General features: G+C 67.9%; 1 protein-coding gene across 1 annotated transcript; it reads left to right on the top strand.

Moving 5' to 3' along the window:
* FLNA (filamin A) lies at positions 1-27,766 on the top strand (the record flags this gene model as incomplete). The annotated part of the gene is made up of 42 exons (XM_065423054.1): positions 1-119; positions 278-355; positions 557-719; positions 1,376-1,576; positions 2,273-2,410; positions 2,866-2,989; positions 3,235-3,371; positions 3,815-4,008; positions 4,161-4,274; positions 5,175-5,318; positions 6,637-6,760; positions 7,169-7,329; positions 8,314-8,404; positions 8,611-8,780; positions 9,289-9,406; positions 9,685-9,947; positions 10,424-11,021; positions 11,460-11,633; positions 11,752-11,914; positions 12,244-12,404; positions 12,633-12,803; positions 12,890-13,013; positions 13,286-13,442; positions 13,643-13,832; positions 14,018-14,041; positions 16,146-16,393; positions 16,834-16,936; positions 18,413-18,553; positions 18,661-18,789; positions 19,163-19,336; positions 19,604-19,765; positions 20,336-20,539; positions 22,386-22,538; positions 22,780-22,902; positions 23,057-23,323; positions 23,420-23,557; positions 24,040-24,155; positions 25,536-25,668; positions 26,048-26,224; positions 26,572-26,790; positions 26,987-27,190; positions 27,579-27,766. Coding segments are annotated over 42 exons (6,980 nt in total), but the record flags the coding sequence as incomplete, so codon positions are not given.

Below are 27,766 nucleotides of genomic sequence, written 5' to 3'. Positions count from 1 at the left end.
GTATTGAGCCCACCGGGAACATGGTGAAGAGAAAGGCCGAGTTCACCGTGGAGACCATCAGCGCCGGCCAGGGCGACGTCCTGGTCTACGTGGAGGACCCAGCTGGGCACAGAGAAGAGGTGGGAGCCCAGGGCCGGGCTAGCAGGGGGCTGCGGGTCGGGAGTGAGGGGCACCGGCAAGGTTGGGAGGGGGCAGGGCTGGGCTGGCAGGGGCTGCGGGTCGGGAGTGAGGGGTGCTGGTGGGGGGGCTCTCAATCTAATGCTGTTTCTCCCTATAGGCCAAGGTCATCGCGAACAACGACAAGAACCGAACTTTTTCCGTCTCGTACATTCCCAAAGTAACGGGGGTTCACAAGGTGAGACTCCCCTGTCCCCCCCCCCCCCCATCTAGTCACCAGCCCTCTCAGTCCTGGGGAGAGAACCCAGGAGTCCTGGCTCCCGGCCCCCCCGCTCTACTCCACCAGCCCCACTCCCCTCCCAGTCCCGGGGGGGAGAACCCAGGAGTCCTGGCTCGCAGCCCCCCCATCCGGCTCCCGCTGTAACCCCACTGCCCCCAGGTGACGGTGCTGTTCGCGGGGCAGCACATTGCCAAGAGTCCGTTCGAGGTGACGGTGGGGAAATCGCTGGGCGACGCCGGGCGGGTGACGGCCCAGGGGCCCGGCCTGGAGCCCACGGGCAACATCGCCAACAAGGTCACCTCCTTTGAGGTCTTCACGGCCGGTGAGTGGGGGGTGCCAAGGGGGGCCGGGCTGGGGCTGACCCCTCCCTCCCCCAGGTGCGGGGGCGGGCGAGGGGGAGGTGAGGGGGGCTGGGGGATCCCATGGGGGGCCGGGCCGGGGCTGAACCCTCCCCCAGGTGTGGGGGGCGGGTGAGGGGGGCTGGGGGATCCCATGGGGATCAGGGCCGGGTCTGACCCCTCCCTCCCTCAGGGGCGGGCAAGGGGGAGGTGAGGAGGGCTGGGGGATCCCATGGGGGGCCGGGCCGGGGCTGAACCCTCCCCCAGGTGTGGGGGCGGGTGAGGGGGGCTGGGGGATCCCATGGGGATCAGGGCCGGGTCTGACCCCTCCCTCCCTCAGGGGCGGGCGAGGGGGAGGTGAGGAGGGCTGGGGGATCCTATGAGGGGCCGGGCCGGGGCTGACCCCTCCCCCAGGGGCGGGTGAGGGGGAGGTGAAGGGGGCTGGGGATCCCATGGGGGCCTGGCCGGGGCTGACCCCTCCCTCCCCCAGGCGTGGGGGAGGTGAGGAGGGCTGGGGGATCCCATGGGGGGCCGGGCCGGGGCTGACCCCTCCCCCAGGCACGGGCGAGGGGGAGGTGAGGGAGGAGGGCTGGGGGATCCCATGGGGGGCTGGGCCGGGGCTGACCCCTCCCTCTCCCAGGCGCGGGGGCGGGCGAGGTGGAGGTGACGGTGGTGGACCCCAGCGGGCGGAAGGGCTCGGTGGAGCAGCAGCTGGAGGACAAGGGCGACAGCACCTACCGGTGCACCTACCGCCCGGGCACCGAGGGCACCTACATCGTCCACGTGACCTTCGGGGGCGTGCCCATCCCCCGCAGCCCCTACACCGTCGCTGTGGGGCAGGGTGAGCACGGGGGGCCGGGCTGGGCAGGGCGGGTCTCCCACAATGTCCCATGTCTGGGTGGGGGGTCTCTGCTGTCTGTCTGTCTCTCTGTCCCCCAGCATGGGGCCCCCAGGGCATCTCGGGGGTTCCCCAAGGATACGGGGGTTCTCTCTCTCTCTCTGCCCCCTGGCATGGGGGTCTCTCTCGCGGGACATGGGGGGTCCCCGCTCTGTCTGCCCCCCGGTAACTCTCCTCTCTCTCCTCTCTCCGCTGCGCTCCCAGCTGTCCTAGTTCTCTCTCTCTGTCTGTCTCTCTCTCGATGAGCCGCCGTCCCGGATCCTCGGCTGGTGCCCCTCATCCTGGCGCCAGGCCGGCCCGGCTAATGGTACTGTGTGGGCTCGGGGGTGGGAGGAGGGCTGCGGGAGGGGGGCTGGGGCCCAGAGAGCCTGCATTTGGGTCGGGGGGGTGGCCCCGGACGCCTGGGTCCCCTTTCTCACTGCCTAGCAAATAACCCCAATGCCTGGTGGGGATGGGGTGCACTTGGACGCCTGGGTCCTTCTCGCTCACTTTCTCCCCCCTGCTGTGTGTCACTGGGGAGCGGGAGCCCCAGACGCCTGGGTTCCTCTCTCACTTGAGACTGAAACCCCAATGCCTGGTGGGGGTGGGGGGCACCGGACGCCTGGGTCCCTCTCACGGTCTCTCTCCCCTCCCCCCCAGCCTGTAGCCCCAGTGCCTGCCGGGCCACGGGCCGGGGGCTGCAGCCCAAGGGGCTCCGGGTGAAGGAGCCGGCAGATTTCAAGGTCTACACGAAAGGCGCCGGTAGCGGGGAGCTCAAGGTCACGGTCAAGGGCCCAAGTGAGTGGACCCCCCCCTGGGGGGGAGGGGGGCTGCAGGCGGCAATGGGGGGGGCTGCCCCATGGAAGGTGGGGGGGGCTGTGGGGGGCTGCCCCACACTGACCCCGTCTCCCTGCAGAGGGGTCAGAGAGCGTGAAGCAGAAGGATCTAGGGGGCCTGTGGCGGGAGGGGCTGCCCCATGGAGGGTGGGGGGGCCTTGGGGAGCTGCCCCACACTGACCCCGTCTCCCTGCAGAGGGGTCAGAGAGCGTGAAGCAGAAGGATCTAGGGGGCCTGTGGCGGGAGGGGCTGCCCCATGGAGGGTGGGGGGGCCTTGGGGAGCTGCCCCACACTGACCCCGTCTCCCTGCAGAGGGGTCAGAGAGCGTGAAGCAGAAGGATCTAGGGGGCCTGTGGCGGGAGGGGCTGCCTCATGGAGGATGGGGGGCTGCCCCACACTGACCCCGTCTTCCCACAGAGGGGCCGGAGAGCGTGAAGCAGAAGGATCTGGGCGATGGGGTTTTTGCCTTCGAGTATTTCCCCACCCTGCCCGGGAACTACATGGTCACCATCACCTGGGGAGGGCAGCAGGTGCCACGCAGGTGAGTGCCCCGCGGGCTACTGTGGGGGCAGGCTTGGGGGGGGCACAGTGGGGCCTGGTGCATGCTGGGATGGCTGGGGACGGGATGCCCCGGTGCACGCTGAGGGGACTGGGTGGGGACCCAGGCAATGCCCCAATGCGGGCTGGGTGTGTGTGTGTGATGCCCTGGGGGGAGGGACACATGGGGGGGCGCGGTGCCATGGGGACCCCGTTGTGACCTGCTCTTCTCCGCCCTCCCCACCCCAGCCCGTTTGAGGTGAAGGTCGGCCCTGAGTGCGGCAGCCAGAAGGTCCGGGCCTGGGGGCCGGGGCTGGAGGGTGGCGTGGTCGGCAAGTCAGCTGACTTCGTGGTGGAGGCCATCGGGGATGACGTGGGCACGTTGGGTGAGTGGGGAGCTGGGGGGGGTGAGTCGGGTGGGGGGAGCTGGGGGGGGTGAGGGGGGAGCAGGGTGGGTGAGTAGGGTGGGGGGAGCTGGATTCCCCAATCTTGGTCCCCCCCGGGAAGTAAGGGTGAGTGGGGGTCTGGGAAATGCTGGGCAGTCATGGGGGAGGCTGCGAGGGGGCTCCAGTCTTGGTCGGGGGGGCTGGTTGTTCATGCAGGTCCCCCGGATCTCAATCGGGTGGCAGGGCTTTGGGTGCTGCCGGGGTCCCCATCTTGGGGTGGGGGAAGGGCTGGGCGTTCATTGGGACCCCACCTCCACGGAGGTAGGGGCTGGGGGGCCTGGGTGGTGGAGAGGCCGGTCTCCCCTTGGGGGCCCGGGTCTGGGGGGCGGTGGAAGGGCCGAGAGCCCTGGTCTCAACCCTCTCTCCCCCCGCACCCCCCCCAGGGTTCTCGGTGGAGGGCCCGTCCCAGGCCAGGATCGAGTGTGACGACCGGGGCGACGGCTCCTGTGACGTGCGCTACTGGCCCCAGGAGCCGGGCGACTACGCCGTGCACGTCCTGTGCAACGGGGCCGACATTCGGCACAGCCCCTTCATGGCCGAGATCCGCCCCGCCCCCCGCGACCTGCACCCCGAGAAGGTACCGCCTGGCGAGGGGAGCGGGGGCTGGGGCTGGGAGCCAGGACTCCTGGGTTCTCTCTCCGGCTCGGGGAGGGGAGCGGGGTCTACAGCTGGGAGTGGGGCTGACATGAGGGCAGGGTCCCCTCTCACCCGCGCCCCCTCCCCCCTCAGGTGAAAGCCCACGGGCCTGGACTGGAGAAGACGGGTGTCGCCATCAACAAACCGGCTGAGTTCACAGTGGATGCCAAGAATGGCGGGAAGGCCCCTCTGAAGGTCCAGGTGCAGGTGAGGAGAGGGGGCTGCCAGATTTGGGTGGCCCAGGGCTGGGGGGCACGGGGCGGTGCTGGTCAGCGTGGCTGTGTACAGATGGGGTGGCTAGGTGCATCCTGGCGGAGGTGCCAAGTGGGGGACTAGGGGCTTGACCCCACTCTGCCTTCAAGACGCAGAGGGCACCCGAGGGTGGGGAGCTGGGGGCCGGCTGGCGGCTGACCCGCTCTGCCCCCCCGGGGAGGAGGGAGGGAGGGCTGGGGGCCGGCTGGCGGCTGACCCGCTCTGCCCCCCCCCCCCCGGGAGGAGGGAGGGAGGTCTGGGGGCTGGCTGGCGGCTGACCCGCTCTGCCCCCCCCCGGGGAGGAGGGAGGGAGGTCTGGGGGCTGGCTGGCGGCTGACCCGCTCTGCCCCCCCCCGGGGAGGAGGGAGGGAGGGCTGGGGGCCGCTCTGCCCCCCCCCCCGGGAGGAGGGAGGGAGGGCTGGGGGCCGGCTGGCGGCTGACCCGCTCTGCCCCCCCGGGGAGGAGGGAGGGAGGGCTGGGGGCCGGCTGGCGGCTGACCCGCTCTGCCCCCCCCCGGGAGGAGGGAGGGAGGGCTGGGGGCCGGCTGGCGGCTGACCCGCTCTGCCCCCCCCCGGGAGGAGGGAGGGAGGGCTGGGGGCCGGCTGGCGGCTGACCCGCTCTGCCCCCCCCGGGAGGAGGGAGGGAGGGCTGGGGGCCGGCTGGCGGCTGACCCGCTCTGCCCCCCGGGGAGGAGGGAGGGAGGTCTGGGGGCCGGCTGGCGGCTGACCCGCTCTGCCCCCCCGGGAGGAGGGAGGGAGGGCTGGGGGCCGGCTGGCGGCTGACCTGCTCTGCCCCCCCGGGGAGGAGGGAGGGAGGGCTGGGGGCCGGCTGGCGGCTGACCCGCTCTGCCCCCAGGATGCGGAGGGCTCCCCGGTGGATGTGGCGGTGAAGGACAACGGCAACGGCACCTACAGCTGCTCCTATGTGCCCAAGAAGCCGGTGAAACACACGGCCATGGTGTCCTGGGGGGGCGTCAACATCCCCAACAGCCCCTACCGCGTGAGTGCCCCATGGGGGGGACCCTCTGCTGGGAGCTGGGCGGGGGGGGCGTGTCCCACAATGCCCTGGGGCCGGGCGGGGAGAGGGGTCGGGGTTGCCCATGGTAACAGGTTGGGCCTAGTGATCCCAAGCCAGGCCTTGACTATACAGGGATTTTGTCCCACAATGCCCTGGGGCCGGGCATGGGGCGCGTGTCCCACAATGCCCTGGGGCGCGTGTCCCACAATGCCCTGGGGCCGGGCATGGGGCGCGTGTCCCACAATGCCCTGGGGCCGGGCATGGGGCGCGTGTCCCACAATGCCCTGGGGCTGGGAGGGCTGGGGGGGGGTTGCCCATGGTAACAGGTTGGGCCTAGTGATCCCAAGCCAGGCCTTGACTATACAGGGATTTTGTCCCACAATGCACTGGGGTGGGGTGTGTGTCCCACAATGCCCTGGGGCTGGCTGGGTGGGGGGGGCGCGTGTCCCACAATGCACTGGGCCGGGACAGGGGCGGGGACCTACCCATGGTAATAGGTTGGGTGTAGCGATCCCAGGCCTTGGCTGTCCCATGATGCACTGGGGCAGGGGTGGGGGTTGTCCATAGCAACAGGTTGGGCCTAATGATCCCAGGCCCGGACTATACAGGGATTTTGTCCCATAATGCAGTGGGCTGGGGGGGGGTTCCCAGGAGCACGTGTCCCATAATGCACTGGAGGGGGGTTACCCATGGTAACAGGTTGGGCCTAGTGATCCCAGGCCTTGGCCATAATGTACCAGACGCTGGGGCCCGGTGGCCCGGCCAGGCCTGCCGCCAGGGTGGGGGTGACTTGCTGAAATAGCCCCCCCACATTGTCCGCCTCCCAGAGCAGGGGGGGCTGGGAGCCCGGACTCCTGGGTTCTCTCCCCGGCTCTGGGAGGGGAGTGGGGGCTGGTGGTCAGAGCAGGGGGGCTGGGAGCCAGGACACCTGGGTTCTCTCCCCGGCTCTGGGAGGGGAGTGGGGTCTGGTGGGTCAGAGCAGGGGGGGCTGGGAGCCAGGACTCCTGGGTTCTCTCCCTGGCTCTGGGAGGGGCGGGGGGGCTGGTGGGTGAGAGCAGGGGGGGCTGGGAGCCAGGACACCTGGGTTCTCTGCCCGGCTCTGGGGGGGGGGGGGCAATGTGATGTTGGTGGGGGGGCTGTTTGTGTATTACAGCAGCAATAGGCATTATAATGCCAAGCACCCCCCCCCCCCCCGACCCTGTAGCTGGGGCCTTCTGTGGCCCCTTCCCTGTCGGGGTGCTGGCTCCAGGTGAAGAGCTCGGGGGGGGGGATCCCCATCTGACCTGTCCCTTCCCCCCAGGTGAACGTGGGGGCCGGCAGCCACCCCCACAAGGTGAAGGTGTACGGCCCCGGCGTGGCCAAGACGGGGCTCAAGGCCCACGAACCCACCTACTTCACTGTGGACTGTGCCGAGGCCGGGCAGGGTGAGTGCCGGGGAGGGCCTCTGGGCTGGGGTGTGTGTGTGGGGGCTGGGGGCCTCTGGAGGGGGGCAGGGTGAGTGCCGGGGGGGGGGGGGGGGGCTGGGGGCCTCTGGAGGGGAGCCGGGTTCCTGGGGCCAGGCTGGTGGGGTTGGGGGCAGGCTGCGGGGTGGGAGCCGGGGGGGCTTTGCGGGCAGTGAGCCAAGGGGCTCATGGGTGGGGGTTGGGGGCAGGCTGCGGGGTGGGAGCCAAGGGGCTCGAACATGTCTCCCCGCGCCCTCCACACAGGGGGAGTTGTGGGGGGGTGGGTTGGCGATTTGAGGGTGACCCGGGCATGGCAGAGGTCGGCGGGGGGCAGGGCAGGGGGGCTGTGCGGGGAGCTGACAGCTCTGCTGGGTTCCCCCCCCCGCCCAGGTGACGTGAGCATTGGGATCAAGTGCGCCCCGGGCGTGGTGGGGCCGGCTGAGGCAGACATTGACTTCGACATCATCCGCAATGACAATGACACATTCACCGTGCGCTACACGCCGCGCGGGCCCGGCACCTACACCATCATGGTGCTCTTCGCCGACCAGGTCCGCCAGGGGGAAAGCAGGGGGGGACCACAATCCTGGTGCTTTCCGCTCACCGCATCCTGCCCATATTTCGGGGGCACGGCCTCGGGCGGAGCAGGGGGTGGGAAGGGCGCGATGCGAGGGGGGAGGTGCTTTTCATCGATCTCCCCTATGGGGCAGGCTCTGTGTCACGGGGTCCCCGGGCGATGCTCTGGAACGTCCCCATTCCAAGCCAGCCAGGACTCTGGGGAGCCTCCTCTCTGAGCAGACTGTCGCCAGGGCCAGAAGCTTCCCCAGCTTCCACCTTAATAATTATAATTAATGGAGATATCCCATCTCCTAGAGCTGGAAGGGACCTTGAAAGGTCATCGAGTCCAGCCCCCTGCCTTCACTAGCAGGACCAAGTACTGACTTTGCCCCAGATCCCTAAGTGGCCCCCTCAAGGATTGAACTCACAACCCTGGGTTTAGCAGGCCAATGCTCAAACCACTGAGCTATCCCTCCGGGGTCAGACCTTCCTGGGTCTGACCCCGGAGCATTCGGCCTCCCCTGCCCCCCGTGCGCTTCCCCCAGCAATTCCCCCGGCGGGGTCCTGGGGCAGCCAGAGGGCCCTGCCCCCCCCCCCGACGTGACTCTCAGCCAGCATGTAGAACAGAAGGTGTATTCGTTGACAGGAACACGGGTCTCCAGTTGCATACCTGCAGGCAGCTGGGCAGCCTCACCTGTACCCAATTCCCACCACCCAAGCAGTGGTGCACATGAGGAAACCGAGGCACACGCCTTATTAGTGTAGGACAGTAAGACTCGCATGCAACATAACAAGATGAATAAAACCCCACTTTGTCACACTCTGCCCTGGGAGCGCCGGGGGCTCCCCACTTACTGGGGTTGGGGGGCCTTGGGGGCAGTGCGGGAGCTCATTGCAGAGGGGAGCTGCCCCGCTCAGGGTGGCAGAGTGGTGGTGGTGGGGGGCGCATGGCTTCTGACTCCCTGCTACCTCCTTAGGCCACCCCCACCAGCCCCATCCGCATCAAGGTCGACCCATCCCACGACGCCAGCAAGGTCAAGGCCGAAGGGCCTGGGCTGAACCGGACCGGTGAGTTTGGGGGGCAGGGGGCTGGTCTGGGCAAGGGAGGAAATTCTGACTTGGCGTGGGGGATGAGGCAGAGGGGGGGGATGGAGGGGGAAGGGGGGATGAGGCAGCAGAGGGGGAAGGGGGGGCGCAGGCAGCTGGGGGGGGACGGATGGAGGGGAAAGGGGGGCGAATACATCCACTGACCCCCATGGGTCCCCCCTCGGCAGGCGTGGAACTGGGCAAGCCCACCCACTTCACGGTGAACGCCAAGGCAGGGGGCCGGGCGCCCCTGGACGTGCAGTTCACCGGCCCGGCCAAGGGCGAGGCTGTGCGGGACTCGGAGGTGATCGACAACCACGACGGGACCCACACAGTGAAATACACCCCTGTGCAGCAGGTATGAGGGGGGGCCCCGGCCCCATCCCCCCGAGCCGGCAGGGCCTGGCTCTTTGGGGGGCACCTCTCCCCGGGTCCCTCCAGGCCTGGGGCTGGGCTCCGTCTCCCCTTGCAGGGTGTCCCGGGCTCCCAGCCCATCTCGGGGGTGCACTCTCCCAGGGGGGTTAAACTCTGCACCTCTCTGAGCCTCCAGCAGCCTGGCTCTGCCATAGGCCCCCTCAGGGAGTCTCCTTGCTCTGGTCTCTGCTCCCTCTGGGGGTGAGGGCCCCGATGTGGCCCCCGATCTCTAGCCTGCCGGGACTTTCAGCCAACGTAACACAGAAGGCCGGGCGACAGAGTGACCAGCCATTGTCTGTGCCTGTCGCAGTCACACCTGCCCTCTAGAGGTTGCTGCGACGGTCACACCCCTTCGTCCCACCACCGAGAGACTTGAGTAACACCCGGGGAAACTGAGGCACGCACACGGTGTTCAGAGAAAATGATACGAACCTTCCCGCTTCGTCACACAGGGTAACCTGGGCGTGGCCGTGACTTACGGCGGAGACCACATCCCCAAAAGCCCCTTCAGCGTGGGCGTGGCCCCCAGCCTGGACCTCAGCAAGATCAAGATCACCGGCCTGGCTGACAGTGCGTACCCGGGCGGGGAGGGCTGGGCCTCCTGACCCAGCGAAGGGGACAAACACGGCACTTGGGGACCGGAGGGGGGGAGCTGGGGATCGAGCCTGCCCCATGCCAGGCTGCAGCTAAGGGGGCGAGCGCGGTGCTGATAGGGGGGCTGGGAGAACCTGGCTCCTATATGGAGCAGTGACGTGTGACAGCGGGCGGGGTGGGGGCCCATGGTGGGGCGGGAGGGGGCCGGCGGACATGCCTGGTTCCGGGCCTCACGGCTCTCCCTCTCTGTGCAGAAGTTGAGGCGGGCAAGGACCAGGAGTTCACGGTCAAGTCCAAGGGGGCCGGCGGACAGGGCAAGGTGGCCGCAAAGATCACGGGGCCGGCGGGCAAGTCGGTGCCCTGCAAGGTGGAGCCGGGCCTGAGCCCCGACAACAACGTGGTGAAATTCATCCCCCGCGAGGAGGGGCCCTATGAGGTTCAGGTGACCTACGACGGAGCCCCCGTGCCCGGCAGCCCCTTCCCCATGGAGGCCGTGCCCCCCACCAACCCCTCCAAGGTGGGTGTCCCCTGCTACCCCCCCATGGGCAGCGCTGCCGGGGGGACCTGGGGGGTGGGGACACCCCACGCCCATTTGCTGGGGGGCTAGAGTCCTTCCCCTGCCCAAAGGTGAAGGCTGGGGGGAGGTGGGTGGGGGTCCGTGCTGGGGCAGACGGGTACCTGGCGAGATGGGCGTGGGCCGAGGCCTTAGCAAGGCAGGCGGGGCGTGAACGGGTACCCGGCAAGGGGCGGGGCCTTGGCAAGGCGGGCAGGGGGCGGTGCTGGGGCAGGCGGGTACCTGGCGAGGCGGGCGGGCGGTGCTGGGGCGGGCGGGTACCCGGTGAGGGGCAGGGCCTTGGCGAGGCGGGGGAGCGGTGCTCGGGCGGGTGGGTACCCGGCGAGGGGCAGGGCCTTGGCAAGGCGGGCGGGGGGCGGTGCTGCAGCAGGTGGGTACCCGGCGAGCTCAGGGCCCCTCACCCCGCCCTCTCCCCGCAGGTGAAGGCCTACGGGCCGGGGCTGCAGGGCGGCCAGGCCGGCTTGCCCGCCCCCTTCACCATTGACACGAAGGGGGCCGGCACGGGAGGCCTGGGGCTGACGGTGGAGGGTCCCTGCGAGGCCAAGATCGAGTGCCTGGACAACGGGGACAGCACCTGCTCTGTCTCCTACCTGCCGACAGAGCCGGGCGACTACAACATCAACATCCTGTTCGCGGGCGCCCACGTGCCCGGCTCGCCCTTCCGGGCGGCCGTCCAGCCCCGCTTCGACCCCTCCAAGGTGACCTGCTCGGGGCCGGGGCTGGAGCGGGCCACGGCCGGCCAGACGGGCCAGTTCCACGTGGACTGTTCACGGGCCGGCAGCGCCGAGCTCACCATTGAGATCATCTCTGAGGGCGGGGCGCAGGCCGAGGTGCGGGTGCAGGACAACGGCGATGGGACCTACACCATCGCCTACACCCCGCTCTGCTCCGGCACCTACACCATCACCATCAAGTACGGCGGGCAGCCCGTGCCCCACTTCCCCAGCACGCTGCAGGTGGAGCCGGCCCTCGACACCTCCGGGGTCAAGGTCTACGGGCCCGGCGTGGATGGTGACGGTCAGTGGGGAGCAGGGGATGGGGATGGAGGGCGCAGGGGGCTGGAGGTGCAGGGGGATGGGGGGTGGGGGGGCGCAGGGGATGGGGGGCACTGGGGGATGGGTCCTGCGTGGATGATGACGGTCAGTGGGGAGCAGGGGATGGGGACAGGGGGCGCAGGGGGATGGGGGGGCGCAGGGGGATGGGGACGGGGGGCGCAGGGGGACGGGCCCAGCGTGGATGGGGAACGTCAGCGGGCCTCAGGGGGTGCTGTGGGGGTAGCAAAGGGGTATGGGACGGGGGCGATGGTCTGACAGGCACAGGGAGGCAAAGATCAGCTGGAAGGGGTAGGGGTCTGCAGGGACAGATGCATGGGGGTGGGCGTGATGGGCGGGGGGGATGGGGGGCCCAGCTGGGGGGGCCTGCCCCGCGGCCTGACCCTCTCCCCCCCCGGTGCAGGCGTGTTCCGGGAGGCCACGACAGACTTCAGCGTGGACGCCCGGGCGCTGGGCGCGGCTGGTGGGCCCCACGTGAAAACCCGGGTGTCCAACCCCTCGGGGAACCTGACCGAGGCCTTTGTGCAGGACTTGGGCGACGGCACGTACCGTGTGGAGTACACCCCCTACGAGGAGGGTGAGCCAGGGGCCGGGGCATGGGGGGAGGGGAGCGGGGGTGGGACGGAGCCCTGCCCCCCTGACCCCCCTCTCCTCTCCTCTCCTCTCCTCCCTCCCCCCCTCTCCCCCCCCGGCAGGCGTCCACTCCGTTGACGTGACCTACGACGGGAGCCCTGTGCCCAACAGCCCCTTCCGGGTGCCGGTCACCGAGGGCTGCGACCCCACCCGGGTCCGAGTGCACGGGCCAGGCCTCCAGAGCGGCACCACCAACCAGCCCAATCGCTTCACCGTGGAGACCAGGTCAGGGGCTGGGGGGGGGCCTGGCCCCGCTTGGGGGTCCCGACTCGGGGGGGGGGGCGTTGGCACCGCTCTGGGGTCATGGGGGGGAGGGGGACATTGGTACCGCTCGGGGGTGGGAGGGGGGCACTGGCACCGCTCAGGCATCCTGGCTCAGGGGGGTCCCAGGGGGGAGGAGGGGGGGCCTTGGCACTGCTCAGGGGTCCTGGCTCGGGGGGGTCCCGGGGGGGGGGAGGGGGGGCCTTGGCACCGCTCAGGGGTCCCGGCTCAGGCTCTCTGCCCTGAGTGGCTGAGCCCCATTGTGCTGATCTCTCATCCCCCCCCTCCCCCAGGGGTGCCGGCACCGGAGGCCTGGGCCTGGCCGTGGAGGGCCCCTCCGAAGCCAAGATGTCCTGCACTGATAACAAGGACGGCAGCTGCTCGGTGGAATACGTCCCCTACGAACCCGGCACCTACAGCCTCAACGTCACCTACGGCGGGCACCAGGTGCCAGGTACGGGGGCAGGGTGTGGGTCTGGGCCGTGGGGCGCCGAGGGCTGGGTAAGGGGGCGAAGCTCAGTCTGTGTGAGTGAGGACTGGCCCGTGGTGGGTCTGGGTGAGGGGGCAGGACCTGGGCTGTGGGTGCCCTGCGGGCAGGTGATGTGAGGGGCTGGGGGTGCCGTGGGGACAGGGCTGGGGGCACGGCCTCAGTTTCTCCCTATCTTCCCCCCCCCCCCGGCAGGGAGCCCCTTCCAGGTGCCGGTGCACGACGTGGTGGACTCATCCAAGGTGCTGTGCTCGGGGCCAGGACTGACGCCGGGCGTCGTGCGTGCCAGCGTGCCCCAGACCTTCTCCGTCGACACCAGCCAGGCGGGCGTGGCCCCCCTGCAGGTCAAGGTGCAGGGCCCCAAAGGTGAGCGCCTGTTGCTGGCGGGGGAAGGAAAAGGGGAAACTGAGGCCCGGCCCAGACCCCCTGATCCCCAGCATCTCCCTCCCCAGGCGTGGTGGAGCCGGTGGAGGTGGTGGACAATGCCGATGGCACCCAGACGGTGAGCTACGTGCCCAGCCGTGAGGGACCCTACAGCATCGCTGTGCAGTACGGAGACCAGGAAGTGCCGCGCAGGTATGGGGGTGCTGGCCCGACGGCCTGTGCTGCTGGGGGGAGGTGGGACTGGTGGGATCTATAGGGGGTGAGGCCAGGGCACCATGCCCAAGAAAGGGGCTGGGAGTTGGGGCAGCAGGGCCAGGCTGGCCTGGGTGTAGGGAGCCAGGCGTGGGCACAGAGGGGTGGCCATCCAGCGGAGACTTCGCCCCACTCCAGAGGGGAGCAGTGGGGCACGGCCTCCCCCGCCGGCCGGCACTGACCCCCCCCCTCCCCCCGATCTCCTCCTCCAGCCCCTTCAAGGTGAAGGTTCTGCCCACACATGACGCCAGCAAAGTGAAGGCCAGCGGCCCCGGGCTCAACACCACCGGGGTCCCGGCCAGCCTGCCCGTGGAGTTCACCATTGACGCCAAGGACGCCGGCGAGGGGCTGCTGGCCGTGCAGATCACGGTGAGCGGGCGGGAAGGAGCTGCCGGAGGGTGGGGAGGGGGGGGGGGGTCTGTTCTCTGTTCATCGCCCCCAGGATGCCGGCGAGGGGCTGCTGGCCGTGCAGATTCCAGAGAGCGGGAGAGGGTTGCCTGCAGTAGGGGAGCTGTCGGGGGGCAGGGAGGGGGAATCTGTTCTCTCTTCATCCCCCCGATGCCCCCCAGGACCCCGAGGGGAAGCCCAAGAAGGCCACGATCCGGGACAACCAGGACGGCACCTACACGGTCTCCTATGTGCCCGACACGACGGGCCGCTACACCATCCTCATCAAATACGGCGGGGACGAGATCCCCTACTCCCCCTACCGCATCCGGGCCCTGCCCACCGGCGACGCCAGCAAGTGCACCGTCACCGGTGAGCACCGCGGGGGGCTGGCACGGGGCGGGCGGGGGGGCCGCGCCACCCTCACGCTGGCACACACCACCTGCTTCGGCAGCCACCTCCGGGGCCCGCCACTGCGGGAGGGGGGTGGGGGGCCGCCGGGGGTGTGATCTGTGTCTCACTTGACCTTTCCTCGCTTCTCTGCCCCGTCACCGTAGTGTCGATCGGAGGTCACGGGCTAGGTAAGCCAGCCGCTGCACCCACCCCCTCCCTGCATGGCCGCGTGGCCCGGGGCTGCATGGCTTCGGGAGGGAGGGATGGGTGACCCCCCCTCTCCTGGCAGCAGCACCGCGGGGGCCCTGCGCACGCCGGCCGTCTCACCCTGCGCCGGGGCTCTGACGCCCGCTCTGCAAGGGGGCTCCTGCCGGAGAAGGGGCCCGGGAGACGCCCCGACGCCGGGATCTGTGACTCTGGAGCTGAGCTTTGCGGGGGGCCCTTGCACAGCTCCAGGGCGCCCCTCGGAGATTCAGACCGGCAGGGCCAGGCTGGAGCTGCCCTCGTCCCCTTGTGGTGTGAAGCGGCTTACTTTCCCTTCCAACTGCCGCCTCGAGGCGCATTCAGACCTCTCTGGCTTTGGCTTAAAACTTCCTTTTTCACCGGAAAATGCAGCTCCCTCAACCACTGATTTCTCTCTCGCCCCCCCTCCCCCCCCGAAAATCATGTCTGCGAGAGGAAATCAGCTCCTTTGACTCAGTGCCGGGGTTTTCTGTTTCCCCCGCACGCCCCGGCTCGTCTCCGGGCTGAGATCCTGCCTCGAGGCCGAGCGAGAGTCTGACTCATCTCCGTGGTCGTGCGGGTTTGACCGAGCCGCCCTCGCGGCTCTTAGCAGCCAGGAGGGTCCCTTACCCGGCGTCCCGCGCAGAGGCCGGGAAACGGGGCTGCTGACGCCCACCCGGGTTTCAAAGTGTCCGGAGGTTTGAACCGAAGTTCTTGACTTTACAAACACGCTCCAGGAGCCGACTATTGAAAGGCACAGATTGATTTTTCTCAGCGGGGAAACTGAGTCAAACTTGTCTCCAAACGGGCGCTTCAGGGGAGAATGAGCTTCGAGCCGACTGGCGGGGGGGGGGGGTTTCCGGCTGGAGGATGAAGCTTGAGGCTATTTCGAGTTCTGACTGGGTGGCTTTTCGGCGAGCCCGGGAGCAGCCTCCGTTTGCCGAGCTGGAACGAAAGTTTGACCCAGTTCTCCACCAGACAGTGCCCCACCCAATTGCTAACCAAACCCCGTCTCAAGCTGCTTTCCCCTCTGGGGTCGGAGCTCCCCAACCTCACGTGTCGAGGGGCCGTGTCTCCAGGGGGAGGGGAGGCTCCCTGTCAGGCTCCAGGGGCCGTGTCTCCGGGGGGGGGCGGTCCCTGTCAGGCGCAAGGTGCCACGTTTCTGGGGGGGGTCCCTGTCAGGCGCAAGGGGCCACGTTTCTGGGGGGGGTCCCTGTCAGGCGCAAGTGGCCGCGTCTCCAGGACGGGGCGGTCCCTGTCAGGCGCGAGGGGCCACGGTGGCTCTCGGCTTCACTTCGAAACATTCGTTTTTGAGCCCAAACCCAACTTTTGTCCACTTGAAGTTCCAGCTGGAACCAAACCCCAGCTCTGAGTGAGGTCCCATGGGGCTCTCCCCCACCCCCCCCACCCTGGGCAGGCCCGTCCTGAATGACGGGGGGGGGTGTCTCTGGCCCCTCAAGGCATTGAAGCCCCAGGCTCTCCCACTGTCGGGTTGCTTGCCAGGGGAGGGGTTGGGTTGGCTGGGGGGGGGGGGGGCTGCTTTGCTTTGCTGCTGGGGCTTTAACTGCCAGCTTAACGCTCTCCGTCCTGGGGGCCGCATGGCACGAGTTGGCCGGTTCTCAGCCGTTGGGAGGGGGGCAGTGGGGGGAGCAATGGGATGGGCCAGGTCTGGGATTGGGGCCCCATCGTGCTAGGTGCTGCCAGGGATGGTCAGGGGGCTGTGAACCTGGATGGGGGCCGGACGGGCCTGACAGGGACCCCAATCTCAGCTGGCTCTGTGCTGCACCCCTCGGGGGCCCCCCAAGTCTGTTTGGGGATCCGTGCCGCTCCTGACCTCACTTGGTGGGGGCATCTGCAGGGCTGGGGAGCCCCCTGGCTCCCGGAGGGTCTGTGCAGCGCCTAGCGCGGAGGGGCGCCCTGATCGTGGGGGCCGGGTTCCGGCTGGGGGCGAAGTTGGGGGCAGACTGGGGATTTCTTTTCCCGGCTGCTGCAGTTGCATGAGGGGGTGGCGGGTGGGGAGGGGGGGGGTGGCTTGGGCAGATTCTCAATCCCCCCACCCCCACCCCCCAGGCGCCGGAATTGGCCCCACCATCCAGATCGGGGAGGAGACGGTGATCACGGTGGACACCAAGGCGGCGGGCAAAGGGAAGGTGACCTGCACGGTCTGCACGCCCGACGGCTCCGAGGTGGATGTGGACGTGGTGGAGAACGAGGATGGCACCTTCGACATCTTCTACACGGCCCCCCAGCCCGGGAAATACGTCATCTGCGTCCGCTTTGGGGGCGAACACATCCCCAACAGCCCCTTCCAGGTCCTGGTGAGTGCGCGGGGGAGCCGGGATCCGTCCCCGTCTAAGCTCACCTCTCCCCGTCCTGGTGAGTGCGCGGGGGAGCCGGGATCCGTCCCCGTCTAGGCTCGCCTCTCCCCGTCCTGGTGAGTGCGCGGGGGATCCGGGATCCGTCCCCGTCTAGGCTCGCCTCTCCCCGTCCTGGTGTTGCAGCCCAGCGCCGTGACACATGACGCTCCAGACAGGCCACGTAGTAACGACAACGCAGCCTATCTCCCCAGACTCGAAACTTGCTCGCCCGTTGGACTCTGGCTGGGCACACCCTCCCAGCTGGGTGCTGTGGGAGCCCCCCTCCGGGCTGTTCCAGGGCCCATGTAGCATCTGGGGGCAGGCCAGGCCTCCCCAGCTCTCCGTACAGCAACCCTCCCCTCACTGCTCTGCCTGGGGGGTGTCTCACGGGTCTTTCGCAGGCCACGGACCGTCCCCTGATGGGAGTCAATGGCCTGGACGTGGCCGGGCTGCGGCCGTTTGACCTGGTCATTCCGTTCACCATCAAGAAGGGGGAGATCACGGGTAAGTCTGGGGGGCTGGTGCTGTGGGGCTGCTTCCCCTGGAGGCGGCATTTGACATCCAACAGCCTCTCCCCCTCGCTGGCAGCTGGTTCCCCCCGCCCCACTCGGGGTCCCCTAGAACAGGGGAGACCCTAATATAGCCAGAGCAGCCCTTTGTGCCCATTAACCCTGGCGTCCGGCCTGGTAATCCCTTCCCCTCTGGCCCAGCATCCGGCCTGGTTGTCCTGTGCCCCCCTGGGATCGCCCCCATGGGCCCCTCTGGGCCTGGCGTCCGGTGTGACAGGTTCCCCCTGGGGTGCCACTTGGAATTGGGGTACCACTGAGCCCCCTGACCCACCAGCCTGGGCTCCCCCTCGCACTGGGGTGCTGTGATAAGTTCCCACGCTCAGACACAGGTAGGGACACCCCCAGCTGCGGCTTCACACACACGCTGAGATCAGCTCTGTCTGGGGAGCTCGCTAAGGAGTTGCCCAGTTACTCAAGTGCTCCCCCCCCCCCCGGACTGTGACCCCCAGCTGGGACCGTCGGGCGCTGCCCTGGGATCGGCCCAGCGTCAGCTTGGGACATTTCCTTCCTTCCTTCCTTCCCCCCCCCCGCCCTGCGATGTGGAGAGGGATCTGCCCGGCTTTCGGCCCCCAGGTCCAATTTCCACACACTGGCCTTAGACAAAACCAGCCCAAGAGAGAGTCCAGAAGTGACGCTAAGGGAGAGCGGCAGCTGGAAGCAGCTCACCCAGCAAATAAACAGCCCCCAAACGGAGCGTCGCACCCTCACTGGGGTGTCAATCGGCCAGTCCTCCCCCGGCGTGACGGACAGGCCGGCTGGGGCTTGCGGCACAAGCTGCCTCGGCTCTCCCAGCTTTTCATGCCCAGGAGAAAAATCCCTTCGCCTGGGACCAGCACGTCCCCCGTTCAGTCCTTGCCCCTCCGGGGTTTCCGTGTGTCGTTGCAGGGAGAGCGAGGGCCCCTCTGATGTCATCGTCCCCCTTTTCTAGCTTCTCCCCACTTGCTGGAAAGCTCTTACCTGGGCCCCACACTTCCTATGGGGTTGGGCTGTCTCGGTCCCTGGGGTGACCCTGGGGCGTGTGTGCGTTTCCCCAATGAGCCACGGACGGGGTTTGGCCTTTTCACTGTCCTCCCTGAAAGGCTGCTTGTCGGGAGGTTGAAAACACCCACACACACATTTCAGTAACCCACACACACACACGATCCGATGGGCTGTTGCGGCCGAGCAGATCAAGACGTTGAGAACGGCCCCTCCTCAGGCACACTGCGCACAAAACATGCGAATTCCGGGGCAGGTGACTATTGGGGTGTCATGTCCCGTCTCCAGTGGGGCTGCGTTGCAGGGGGAGGGGATCACCCCCCCCCTTTCCGGGCTCAAGGCCTGTATAACCAGCCCAGAGGGGCCATGTCTCCCCGGCGGGGAGCGGCCGTGGGCCAGGACTGACACCCCCCCGCCCGCGCTCTGCCCCCAGGCGAGGTCCGGATGCCCTCAGGGAAGGTGGCCAAGCCCGACATCACGGACAACAAGGACGGGACTGTGACGGTGAGATACGCGCCCACGGAGGCCGGGCTGCACGAGATGGACATCCGCTGTGACAGCCTGCACATCCCAGGTGCCGGGGGGGGGGCACATCCCAGCTGCCTCAGGGAGCGGTGGGGGGGGCCGTGGCTGGGGGGAAGGGCCGATGCAGGCTCTGACACCCCCCCCATGCCCCCCCAGGGAGCCCCCTGCAGTTCTACGTGGACTACGTCAACAGTGGGCACGTCACGGCCTACGGCCCAGGGCTGATCCACGGCGTGGTCAACAAGCCGGCCACCTTCACTGTCAACACCAAGGATGCCGGCGAAGGTGAGGCCGGAGGCCTGGGTTCCCTCCCCAGCTTGGGGTGGGGGTGGGGTGGGGTCTGGTGGTTAGAGTGGGGGGAGGGGGTTGGGGGAGAAACCAGGACGGTAGAGGAGTCTGGTGGGCTAGAGCCGTGGGGGCTGGGAGCCAGGACGCCTGGGTTCCCTCCCCGATTACAGAAGGGCAGTGGGGTCTGGTGGTTAGAGCCGCGGGGGCTGAGAGCCAGGACGCCTGGGTTCCCTCCCTGACTACAGAAGGGCAGTGGGGTCTGGTGGTTAGAGCCCGGGGGCTGGGAGGCCCTGACCTGTCAGTTCCCATGATGGTGCCGGGTTGGGGGCGGGGGCGGGGGCTGGGCCACGCTGACCCCTCCCCCCTGCAGGTGGGCTGTCCCTGGCGGTTGAGGGCCCCTCCAAGGCTGAGATCAGCTGCACCGACAACCAGGACGGCACCTGCAGCGTCTCCTACCTGCCCGTGCTGCCCGGCGACTACAGCATCGTGGTGAAATACAACGAGAAGCACATCGCGGGCAGCCCCTTCACCGCCCGCATCACCGGTCAGCGGGGGCTCCCTGGGGGGGCGGGGCTGGGAGCGGCTCCCCGGGGGGGGTCTGGGGGGGGGGGTCCACGGGAGGGGGCTGGAGGCATGGTTTTCTCTCCTGGGCTGCGGAACGGCTGGGGGGGAACAGGCTGGCCTTGGAGGGAGGGAGGGGCCGGGTGGGGTGGACGGAGCGGTTGGAGGGCGGGGGCTGGGGTTGGGGGGGTGGACAGAGGGGCGGGGGCTGGGGGTCCCCTCGTCTCATGCCCCCCAACCCCAACCCCAGGCGACGACACGCTGCGAATGTCCCAGCTGAAGGTCGGCTCCTCGGCCGACATCCCCCTGGACATCGCGGAGACGGATCTGAGCCAGCTGACGGCGACCGTCACCCCCCCGTCAGGGCGCGAGGAGCCCTGCCAGCTCAAACGCCTGCGCAACGGCCACGTGGGTGAGTCCCACCCCCCACCCCGAGCCAGTGCCCCCCAGCCCTGCCGGCGCCCCTCACTCCCGACCCGCAGCCCCTGCCAGCCCGGCCCTGGACTCCCCCCAGCCCTGCCGGTGCCCCTCACTCCCGACCCGCAGCCCCTGCCCTGCCCTCGGCTCCCCCCAGCCCTGCCGGTGCCCCTCACTCCTGACCCGCAGCCCCTGCTAGCCCAGCCCTGCTGCCCCCCCCATCCCCCCCAGCCCTGCCGGTGCCCCTCACTCCCGACCTGCTAGCCCGGCCCTGCCCTTCCCCCGAGCCAGTGCCCCCAGCTCTGCCAGTGCCCCTCACTCTCGACCCGCAGCTCCTGCTAGCCCAGCCCTGCCCCCCCCCCCGCCCTGCCGGTGCCCCTCACTCCCGACCTGCAGTCCCTGCTAGCCCGGCCCTGCCCTCCCCCGAGCCAGTGCGCCCCAGCTCTGCCAGTGCCCCTCACTCCTGACTTGCAGCCCCTGCTAGCCCAGCCCAGCCCTGCCCTGCCCCCCCGCGAGCCAGTGCCCCCCAAGCCTGCCAGTGCCCCTCACTCCTGACTTCCCCCAGGCATCTCGTTCGTGCCCAAGGAGGTGGGCGAGCACCTGGTGAACATCAAGCGGAACGGGCAACACATCCCCAACAGCCCCATCACGGTGACCATCAGCCAGTCAGAGATCGGTGACGCCAGCCGGGTCCGCGTCTCGGGGCCTGGCCTCAGCGAGGGGCGCACCTTCGAGCCGGCTGAGTTCCTCATCGACACCCGGGACGCAGGTGCGGCCGCAGGATGCCTGGGTTCTCTCCCAGCTCCGGGAGCAGAGGGGGGTCTGATGGGTTAGAATGGGGGGGGCTGGGAGCCAGGACTCCTGGGTTCTTTTTAGCTGACCGATCTGAGGAACTGTCCCAGATTGAGGTGTCCTTAGAGGAGGTTTTGGAACAAATTGATCAATTAAACAGCAATAAGTCACCAGGACCAGATGGGATTCACCCAAGAGTTCTGAAGGAACTTGCAGAACTACTAACTGTGGTTTGTAACTTATCATTTAAATCAGCTTGATTTAAGATGACTGGAGGATAGCTACGGTGACGCCAATTTTTAAAAAGGGCTCCAGAGGTGACCCCGGCAATTACAGGCCTGTAAGCCTGACTTCAGTACCGGGCAAATTGGTTGAAACTATAGTAGAGAACAAAATTGTCAGACAGATTAACATAATTTGTTGGGGAAGAGTCAACATGGTTTTAGTAAAGGGAAATCATGCCTCACCAATCTACTAGAATTCTCTGAGGGGGTCAACAGGCATGTGGACAAGGGGGATCCAGTGGCTATAGTGTACTCACCAAAGGCTCTTACGGAAAGTCAGCTGCCAGGGGATAAGAGGGAAGATCCCCTCATGGATCGGTAACTGGTTAAAAGACAGGACACAAAGGGTAGGAATAAATGGTCAGTTTTCAGAATGGAGAGGTATATAGTGGTGTCCCCCAGGGATCTGTACTGAGTCCAGTTCTATTGAACATACTCATAAATGATCTAGAAAAAGGGGTAAATAGTGAGGTGGCAAAATTTGCAGATGATACAAAATTACTAAAGATAGTTAAGACCCAGGCAGCCTGCGAAGAGATACAAAAGGCTCTCACAAAACTGGGTGACTGCGCAACAAAATGGCAGATGAAATTTAATGTTGATAAATGCAAAGTAATGCACATTGGAAAACATAATCCTAACTATACGTATAAAACGATGGGGTCTAAATTAGCTGTTACCACTCAAGAAAGAGATCTTGGAGTCATTGTGGATAGTTCTCTTAAAACATCCACTCAATGTGCAGCAGCAGTCAAAAAAGCAAACAGAATACTGGGAATAATTAAGAAAGGGATAGATAATTGGACAGAAAATATCATGTTGCCTCTATATAAATCCATGGTACGCCCACGCCTTGAATACTGCGTGCAGATGTGGTCGCCCCATCTCAAAAAAGATATATTGGAATTGGAAAAGGTTCAGAAAAGGGCAACAAAAATGATTAGGGGTATGGAACGGCTTCCGTATGAGGAGAGATTAAGAAGATTGGCACTTTTCAGCTTGGAAAAGAGACAGCTAAGGGGAGATACTAGGGGTCACCAAATGAAATGAATAGGCAGCAGGTTTAAAACAAATAAAAGGAAATATTTCTTCACACAACGCACAGTCAACCTGTGGAACTCCTTGCCAGATGATGTTGTGAAGGGCAAGACTATAACAGGGTTCAATGAAGAACTAGATAAATTCATGGAGGATAGGTCCATCAATGGCTATTAGCCAGGACGGGCAGGGATGGTGTCTATAGCCTCTGTTTGCCAGGAGCTCGGAATGGGCGACCGGGGATGGATCACTTGGTGATTCCCTGTTCTGCTCATTCCCTCTGGGGCACCTGGCATTGACCACTGTCGGCAGACAGGATACTGGGCTGGATGGACCTTTAGTCTGACCCAGTAGGGCTGTTCTTATGTTCTCTCCTTGCTCTGGGAGGAGTGGGGTCTGGTGAGTTAGAGCAGGGGGCTCGGAGCCAGGACTCCTGGGTTCGCTGCGAGGGGGGGATGCTTGGAAGGCCTGCAGACCCCCCACTCCCTCCTGTGCCCCCAGGCTATGGCGGGCTCAGCTTGTCCATTGAGGGCCCCAGCAAGGTGGACATAAACACGGAAGACCTGGAGGACGGGACCTGCCGCGTTACCTACTGCCCCACGGAGCCCGGCAACTACATCATCTCCATCAAATTCGCTGACCAGCACGTGCCAGGTGGGGGGCCCAGCGTGGAGCTGGGGGCCCGGGCTCTGCCCCCGGGGGGGCCTGTCCCTGCAGGGCACTCGGCCGGCATAGGGGGCCACACCACCTTCCCCAGCGATACGTGGTCAGAGCGACTCCTGGGGTGGGGGGTCCAGGGGGCGTTAGGCCCTGTGGGGGGCGTGGGTGACCCCAGGAAGTGCTGTGGGGCTCTGTCTGTGGCCGCCCAGCCCTGCCTGACCCCTCCCCCCCACAGGGAGCCCCTTCTCGGTGAAGGTGACAGGCGAGGGGCGGGTGAAGGAGAGCATCACCCGGCGACGCCGCGCCCCCCCTGTGGCCAACGTGGGCAGCGCCTGCGACCTCAGCCTCAAGATCCCAGGTGAGCTGGGGCAGGGGGCTTGGGGACAGGAGGGGGCTTGTGTTTGGGGGCAAGGGCTCTGGGGGGCCAGTTGGGAGATCATGCGGGGACTGGTGGGTCAGGGGACGCTCGGTGGGGGGGTGCTATGGGGCGTCTGACCCCCCTCTCCCCGCAGAGATCAGCCTGGCGGACATGACGGCCCAGGTGACGGGCCCCTCGGGGCAGCGGCTGGCGGCCGAGGTGCTGGAGGCGGAGAACAGCACCTATTGTGTCCGGTTCGTGCCCGCTGAGACGGGCGTGCACTCAGTCAGCGTCAAATACAAGGGGCAGCACGTTCCCGGCAGCCCCTTCCAGTTCACCGTCGGGCCGCTGGGCGAGGGCGGCGCCCACAAGGTGCGGGCGGGGGGCCCTGGCCTGGAGCGGGCCGAGGCCGGCGTGCCAGGTAAGCAGGTGCTGGAGGCTGTTGGGGGGGGGGGGGGGGAGGGAGGGACCTGCACAGTAGCCTGGGTAACAGCGTCTCCCCCCCTGCCCCCGCCAGCCGAGTTCAGCATCTGGACGCGGGAGGCGGGCGCCGGGGGTCTCTCCATCGCAGTCGAGGGGCCCAGCAAGGCCGAGATCGCCTTCGAGGACAGGAAAGACGGGTCCTGCGGCGTGGCCTACATCGTCCAGGAGCCCGGTACGGACGGGGGCCTACGGGGCGGCTGGGCCAGCCCTGATGTCGACCTGGGGGCAGAGAACCCCCCAGTTAACTATGCGGGGGTGGGGGCTGGCAGTGGGGCTGGGGCAGTGCTAACCCCCCTCTCTCCACAGGTGGCTACAAGTGGGCTGGGGGACTGGCCGTGGGGCTGGGGGACCGGCAGGGGCCTGGGAGTGGGGCTGGGGGGCTGGCAGGGGACAGGCCGTGGGGCTGGGGGCCTGGGAGTGGGGCTGGGGGACTGGCTGGGAGGCCGGCTGGGGGCCTGGGAGTGGGGCTGGGGGACTGGCTGGGAGGCCGGCTGGGGGCCTGGGAGTGGGGCTGGGGGGACTGGCTGGGGGGCCAGCCATGGGCCCGGCCGTGGGGCTAGGGGGCCTGGCCGTGGGGCTGGGGGACTGGCAGGGGGCCTGGGAGTGGGGCTGGGGGCCGGCCGTGGGGCGGCGCTAACACCCCTCTCCCCCCAGGCGACTACGAGGTGTCAGTGAAGTTCAACGAGGAGCACGTTCCCGAAAGCCCCTTCGTGGTGCCGGCGGCGGCCCCCTGCCATGACGCCCGGCGCCTGACTGTTACCAGCCTTCAGGTGAGGCCCCGGAGAAACCGCCGGGCCCCCGCCCTCCTGCTGCCGGCACGGGCCTGGGGCGGCTGCTGGGGAGTGAGACGTCCTGGGGTCCCGGCTCTGAGTCTCTCCTGCCGGGGGGCAGCCCCCCGGCCGCACCTCGATACTCCGCATCCACAGAGCTAGCAGGCCCCACGGCTCGCCCTGCACGATCCCCGGGGCAGGTCCCCTCAAGCTGGGGGGTGAATGGCTGGTTGGACCCACCCCTGTGTGCTGAGGGTGTGTCCTTGTTAGGGGCGTGACCCACAGCACGCAGGGAAGGGGGCTGCTGGCTGTTCCCGCGGGGTGGCTCCGGGGATCTTGTCACCACAGGATTGTCTGCCCCACCCCCACCCCCTCTGCCCCATGGCGCAGACGGGAATGTAGCTGGCTCCCCCCCGCCCCATGGCCGTGCTCCCCCATGGCCGTGCCCCCCTAGCATGACCAGCCCGAGAGCAGCCGTCAGCTCCTGTCCCCGGGACAGAGACTCCAGCCGCGCCAAAGGGCCACGTGTGTCACTCCCCGAATCCCAGTCTCCAGCTCATCCTGCCCCCCCCCCCGGGCCCCCCGGCAGCTCGTCCTCTCAATACAGCAGGCCAGGCCTTTGATCTTCCCTGGTAAAACAGCCCCCCCCACTTTCTTGGGGGTACCCCAACCTCTCCGTGGGCGAGGGGCTCGCAGTGAGCTGCCGGTGACCGCAGCCCCTCGGGACAGAGCTTTCCCTCCCAGACGTGCTGCCCACTCCCGTGTCTCCTCCCATGTAACCCCCCCCACACACACACACACACACCGTGGGGCGAGGGGGGGATGGGCTGTAGGGGGGGCACGGGGAGGGAGCAGAGCCCCCAGCTGGGGCTGTAACCTGTCTGCCCCCCTCTGGCATCAGGAGGAAGCAGGGGGGCCCGGGGCTGGGGGGGTAGCGCAGCCGCCGGGGGGAGAGGGGTGGGATCCTGTGCCGGCCCAGGACAGCAGGGCGCCCCCCAAACCGCCCCGGGGCGCCGCGGTTTTCTCTTGTGTCTCTTTTAAAGGCTCTTAACAGACCCCGACGACGCCCGGGCCAGGTACTGCTTAAAGAGAGAGAGCTGCCCCCATCCCACCCCGTCCTGCCCCCTACCCTACACTGCCCCCCACCCTACACTGCCGCCAGGCCTGTGCCGTGGGCTGCTGGGACCCGTAGCCTGGGGCTGCCCCTCGGGCCCGGCCCCGGCCCCCCAGCCCAACGCCAGCCCGCGCTCCCAGCTCTCCCTCTTTAAGCAGCCAGGCCCAGGAAGGTAAGTGACGTAGCTGGGGTGAGGGACCCCCTGGCCTCCCCCCTGCCCCCCCGCCCCACCCCCCGGCCCCGCTAACGCTCTGCTGTGCCTCCAGGAGTCAGGGCTCAAGGCCAACCAGCCGGCTTCCTTTGCAGTCAGCCTGAACGGCGCCAAGGGGGCGCTGGACGCCAAGGTGCACAGCCCCTCGGGCGCGCTGGAGGAATGTCACGTCACCGAGATCGACGAAGGTGAGGCCGCCTGGACCTGGACCGGGGCCTGGACCCCAGGTGGGGTGGGCAGGGGGCAGAGAACCCAGGAGTCCTGGCTCCCAGCCCCCCTGCTCTAACCACCAGCCCCCACTCCCCTCCCAGAGCCAGGGAGAGAACCCAGGAGTCCTGGCTCCCAGCCCCCCCCCCCCCCCACACACACACACACACTCTACACCACCAGCCCTCCTCCTCTCCCCGAGCCAGGGAGAGAACCCAGGAGTCCTGGCTCCCAGCTCCCCACCCTACCCCCTCAAATTGCTGGCCCCTCCCCATTGAGCAAGCTGCTGCTCCTGCCCCAGGGCTGCTGGGGGGCAGGACCCCAATGTTGCCCCTCCTCTAACGCTGCTCCTACCCCCAGATAAATACGCCGTGCGCTTCATCCCACGGGAGAACGGCGTCTACTCCATTGACGTCAAGTTCAACAGCGCCCACATCCCCGGCAGCCCCTTCAAGATACGCGTCGGGGAGCCGGGCCAGGCGGGCGACCCGGGCCTGGTGTCTGCGTACGGCGCAGGCCTGGAGGGGGGCACCACCGGTAGGGGCTGCGGGTCGGGCGTGAGGGGCAATGGCGGGGCTGGGGGGGTCGGGAGTGAGGGCCGGGGCCGGGGGGTCGGGAGTGAGGGGCACCGGTGGGGCTGGGGGCTGCGGGTCGGGAGTGAGGGGCACCGGTGGGGCTGGGGGCTGCGGGTCGGGAATGAGGGGCGGGGCTGGGGGGTCGGGAGTGAGGGGCACCGGTGGGGCCGGGGGCTGCGGGTTGGGAGTGAGGGGCGGGGCCGGGAGTGAGGGGCGCTGGTGGGGCTGGGGGCTGCGGGTCGGGAGTGAGGGGCGGGGCTGGGGGGGCGGGAGTGAGGGCGCCGGCATTGACACCCGTGCCACTTGCAGGCAGCCCGGCGGAGTTCGTGGTGAACACGACCAACGCGGGCCCCGGGGCCCTGGCCGTGACCATCGACGGCCCCTCCAAGGTGCAGATGGACTGCCAGGAGTGCGCCGAGGGCTACAAAGTGACCTACACGCCCATGGTGCCCGGCAGCTACCTGATCTCCATCAAGTACGGCGGCCCCTACCACATCGCCGGCAGCCCCTTCAAGGCCAAGATCACAGGTTTGGGCCCTGGGGGCATGCCTGGGCCCTGGGGGCAGGCCTTTCACAAGCCCCTCCCACGGGAGGGGGGAGGTTCACTTCTCTCTGAGCAATGGGCTCAGGCTCTCTGCACACTCAGACAGCGTCGGCTGCACTGGTGCCGGGGGCGGGGGATCCCCTCCACTGCCCCCCATCACCCCGATCTTCCCCCCCACAGGCTCCCGCCTAGTGAGCAGCCACAGCTTGCACGAGACGTCCTCTGTCTTCGTGGACTCGGCCGGGCGGGCGGAGGTGGCCGTGTTGCAGGGGGCGCCCCCCAAGTTCGCCTCGGACGCCAGCAAGGTGGTGGCCAAGGGTCTGGGGCTGAGCAAGGGCTTCGTGGGCCAGAAGAACTCCTTCACGGTGGACTGCAGTAAAGCAGGTGTGGGGGCCGGGCCAGGTCTCTGGGGCAGGGGCGGGAGGACGTGGGGTACGGCTGGGGGGGGGCGGCAGGAGGGCAGCTCCCCCTCATCCACCTGGTGCTGCTGTTTTTGCCCCGGAGACACGGGGCAGGAACAGCTGGGCTGGGTGAAGGGGTCTGGGGGTGGCTGCAGTGGGACCTTGGGGTGGCCCCAGCCGTGCTATGGGGGGTGGATCTGGACCCCCCAGAGCCAGCCAGCTGCAGGCCTGTGTAGTTAACCCTGTGTGGCTCGGGGGCGTGGGGTTCTGAGGGGGCTGGCTGGGAGGAGGATGGAGGTTGGGGGGCTGAGGGGGATTAGCCGGGGGCCCGGGCTGTGCCTGGCTGCCCCCTGACCCCCGTGCCCCCCCAGGGAACAACATGCTGCTGGTGGGCGTGCATGGCCCGCGCACGCCGTGCGAGGAGATCGTGGTGAAGCACCTGGGGAACCGGCTCTACAGTGTCTCCTACCTGCTGAAGGAAAAGGGCGACTACGTCCTGGTGGTGAAATGGGGCGACCAGCACGTGCCCAACAGCCCCTTCCACGTCTCTGTGCCGTAG

Source organism: Emys orbicularis (assembly GCF_028017835.1).
Source record: "Emys orbicularis isolate rEmyOrb1 chromosome 21 unlocalized genomic scaffold, rEmyOrb1.hap1 SUPER_21_unloc_13, whole genome shotgun sequence".
NCBI classification, from domain to species: Eukaryota; Metazoa; Chordata; order Testudines; family Emydidae; genus Emys; species Emys orbicularis.
This window is presented reverse-complemented; position numbering and strand designations above follow the sequence as displayed.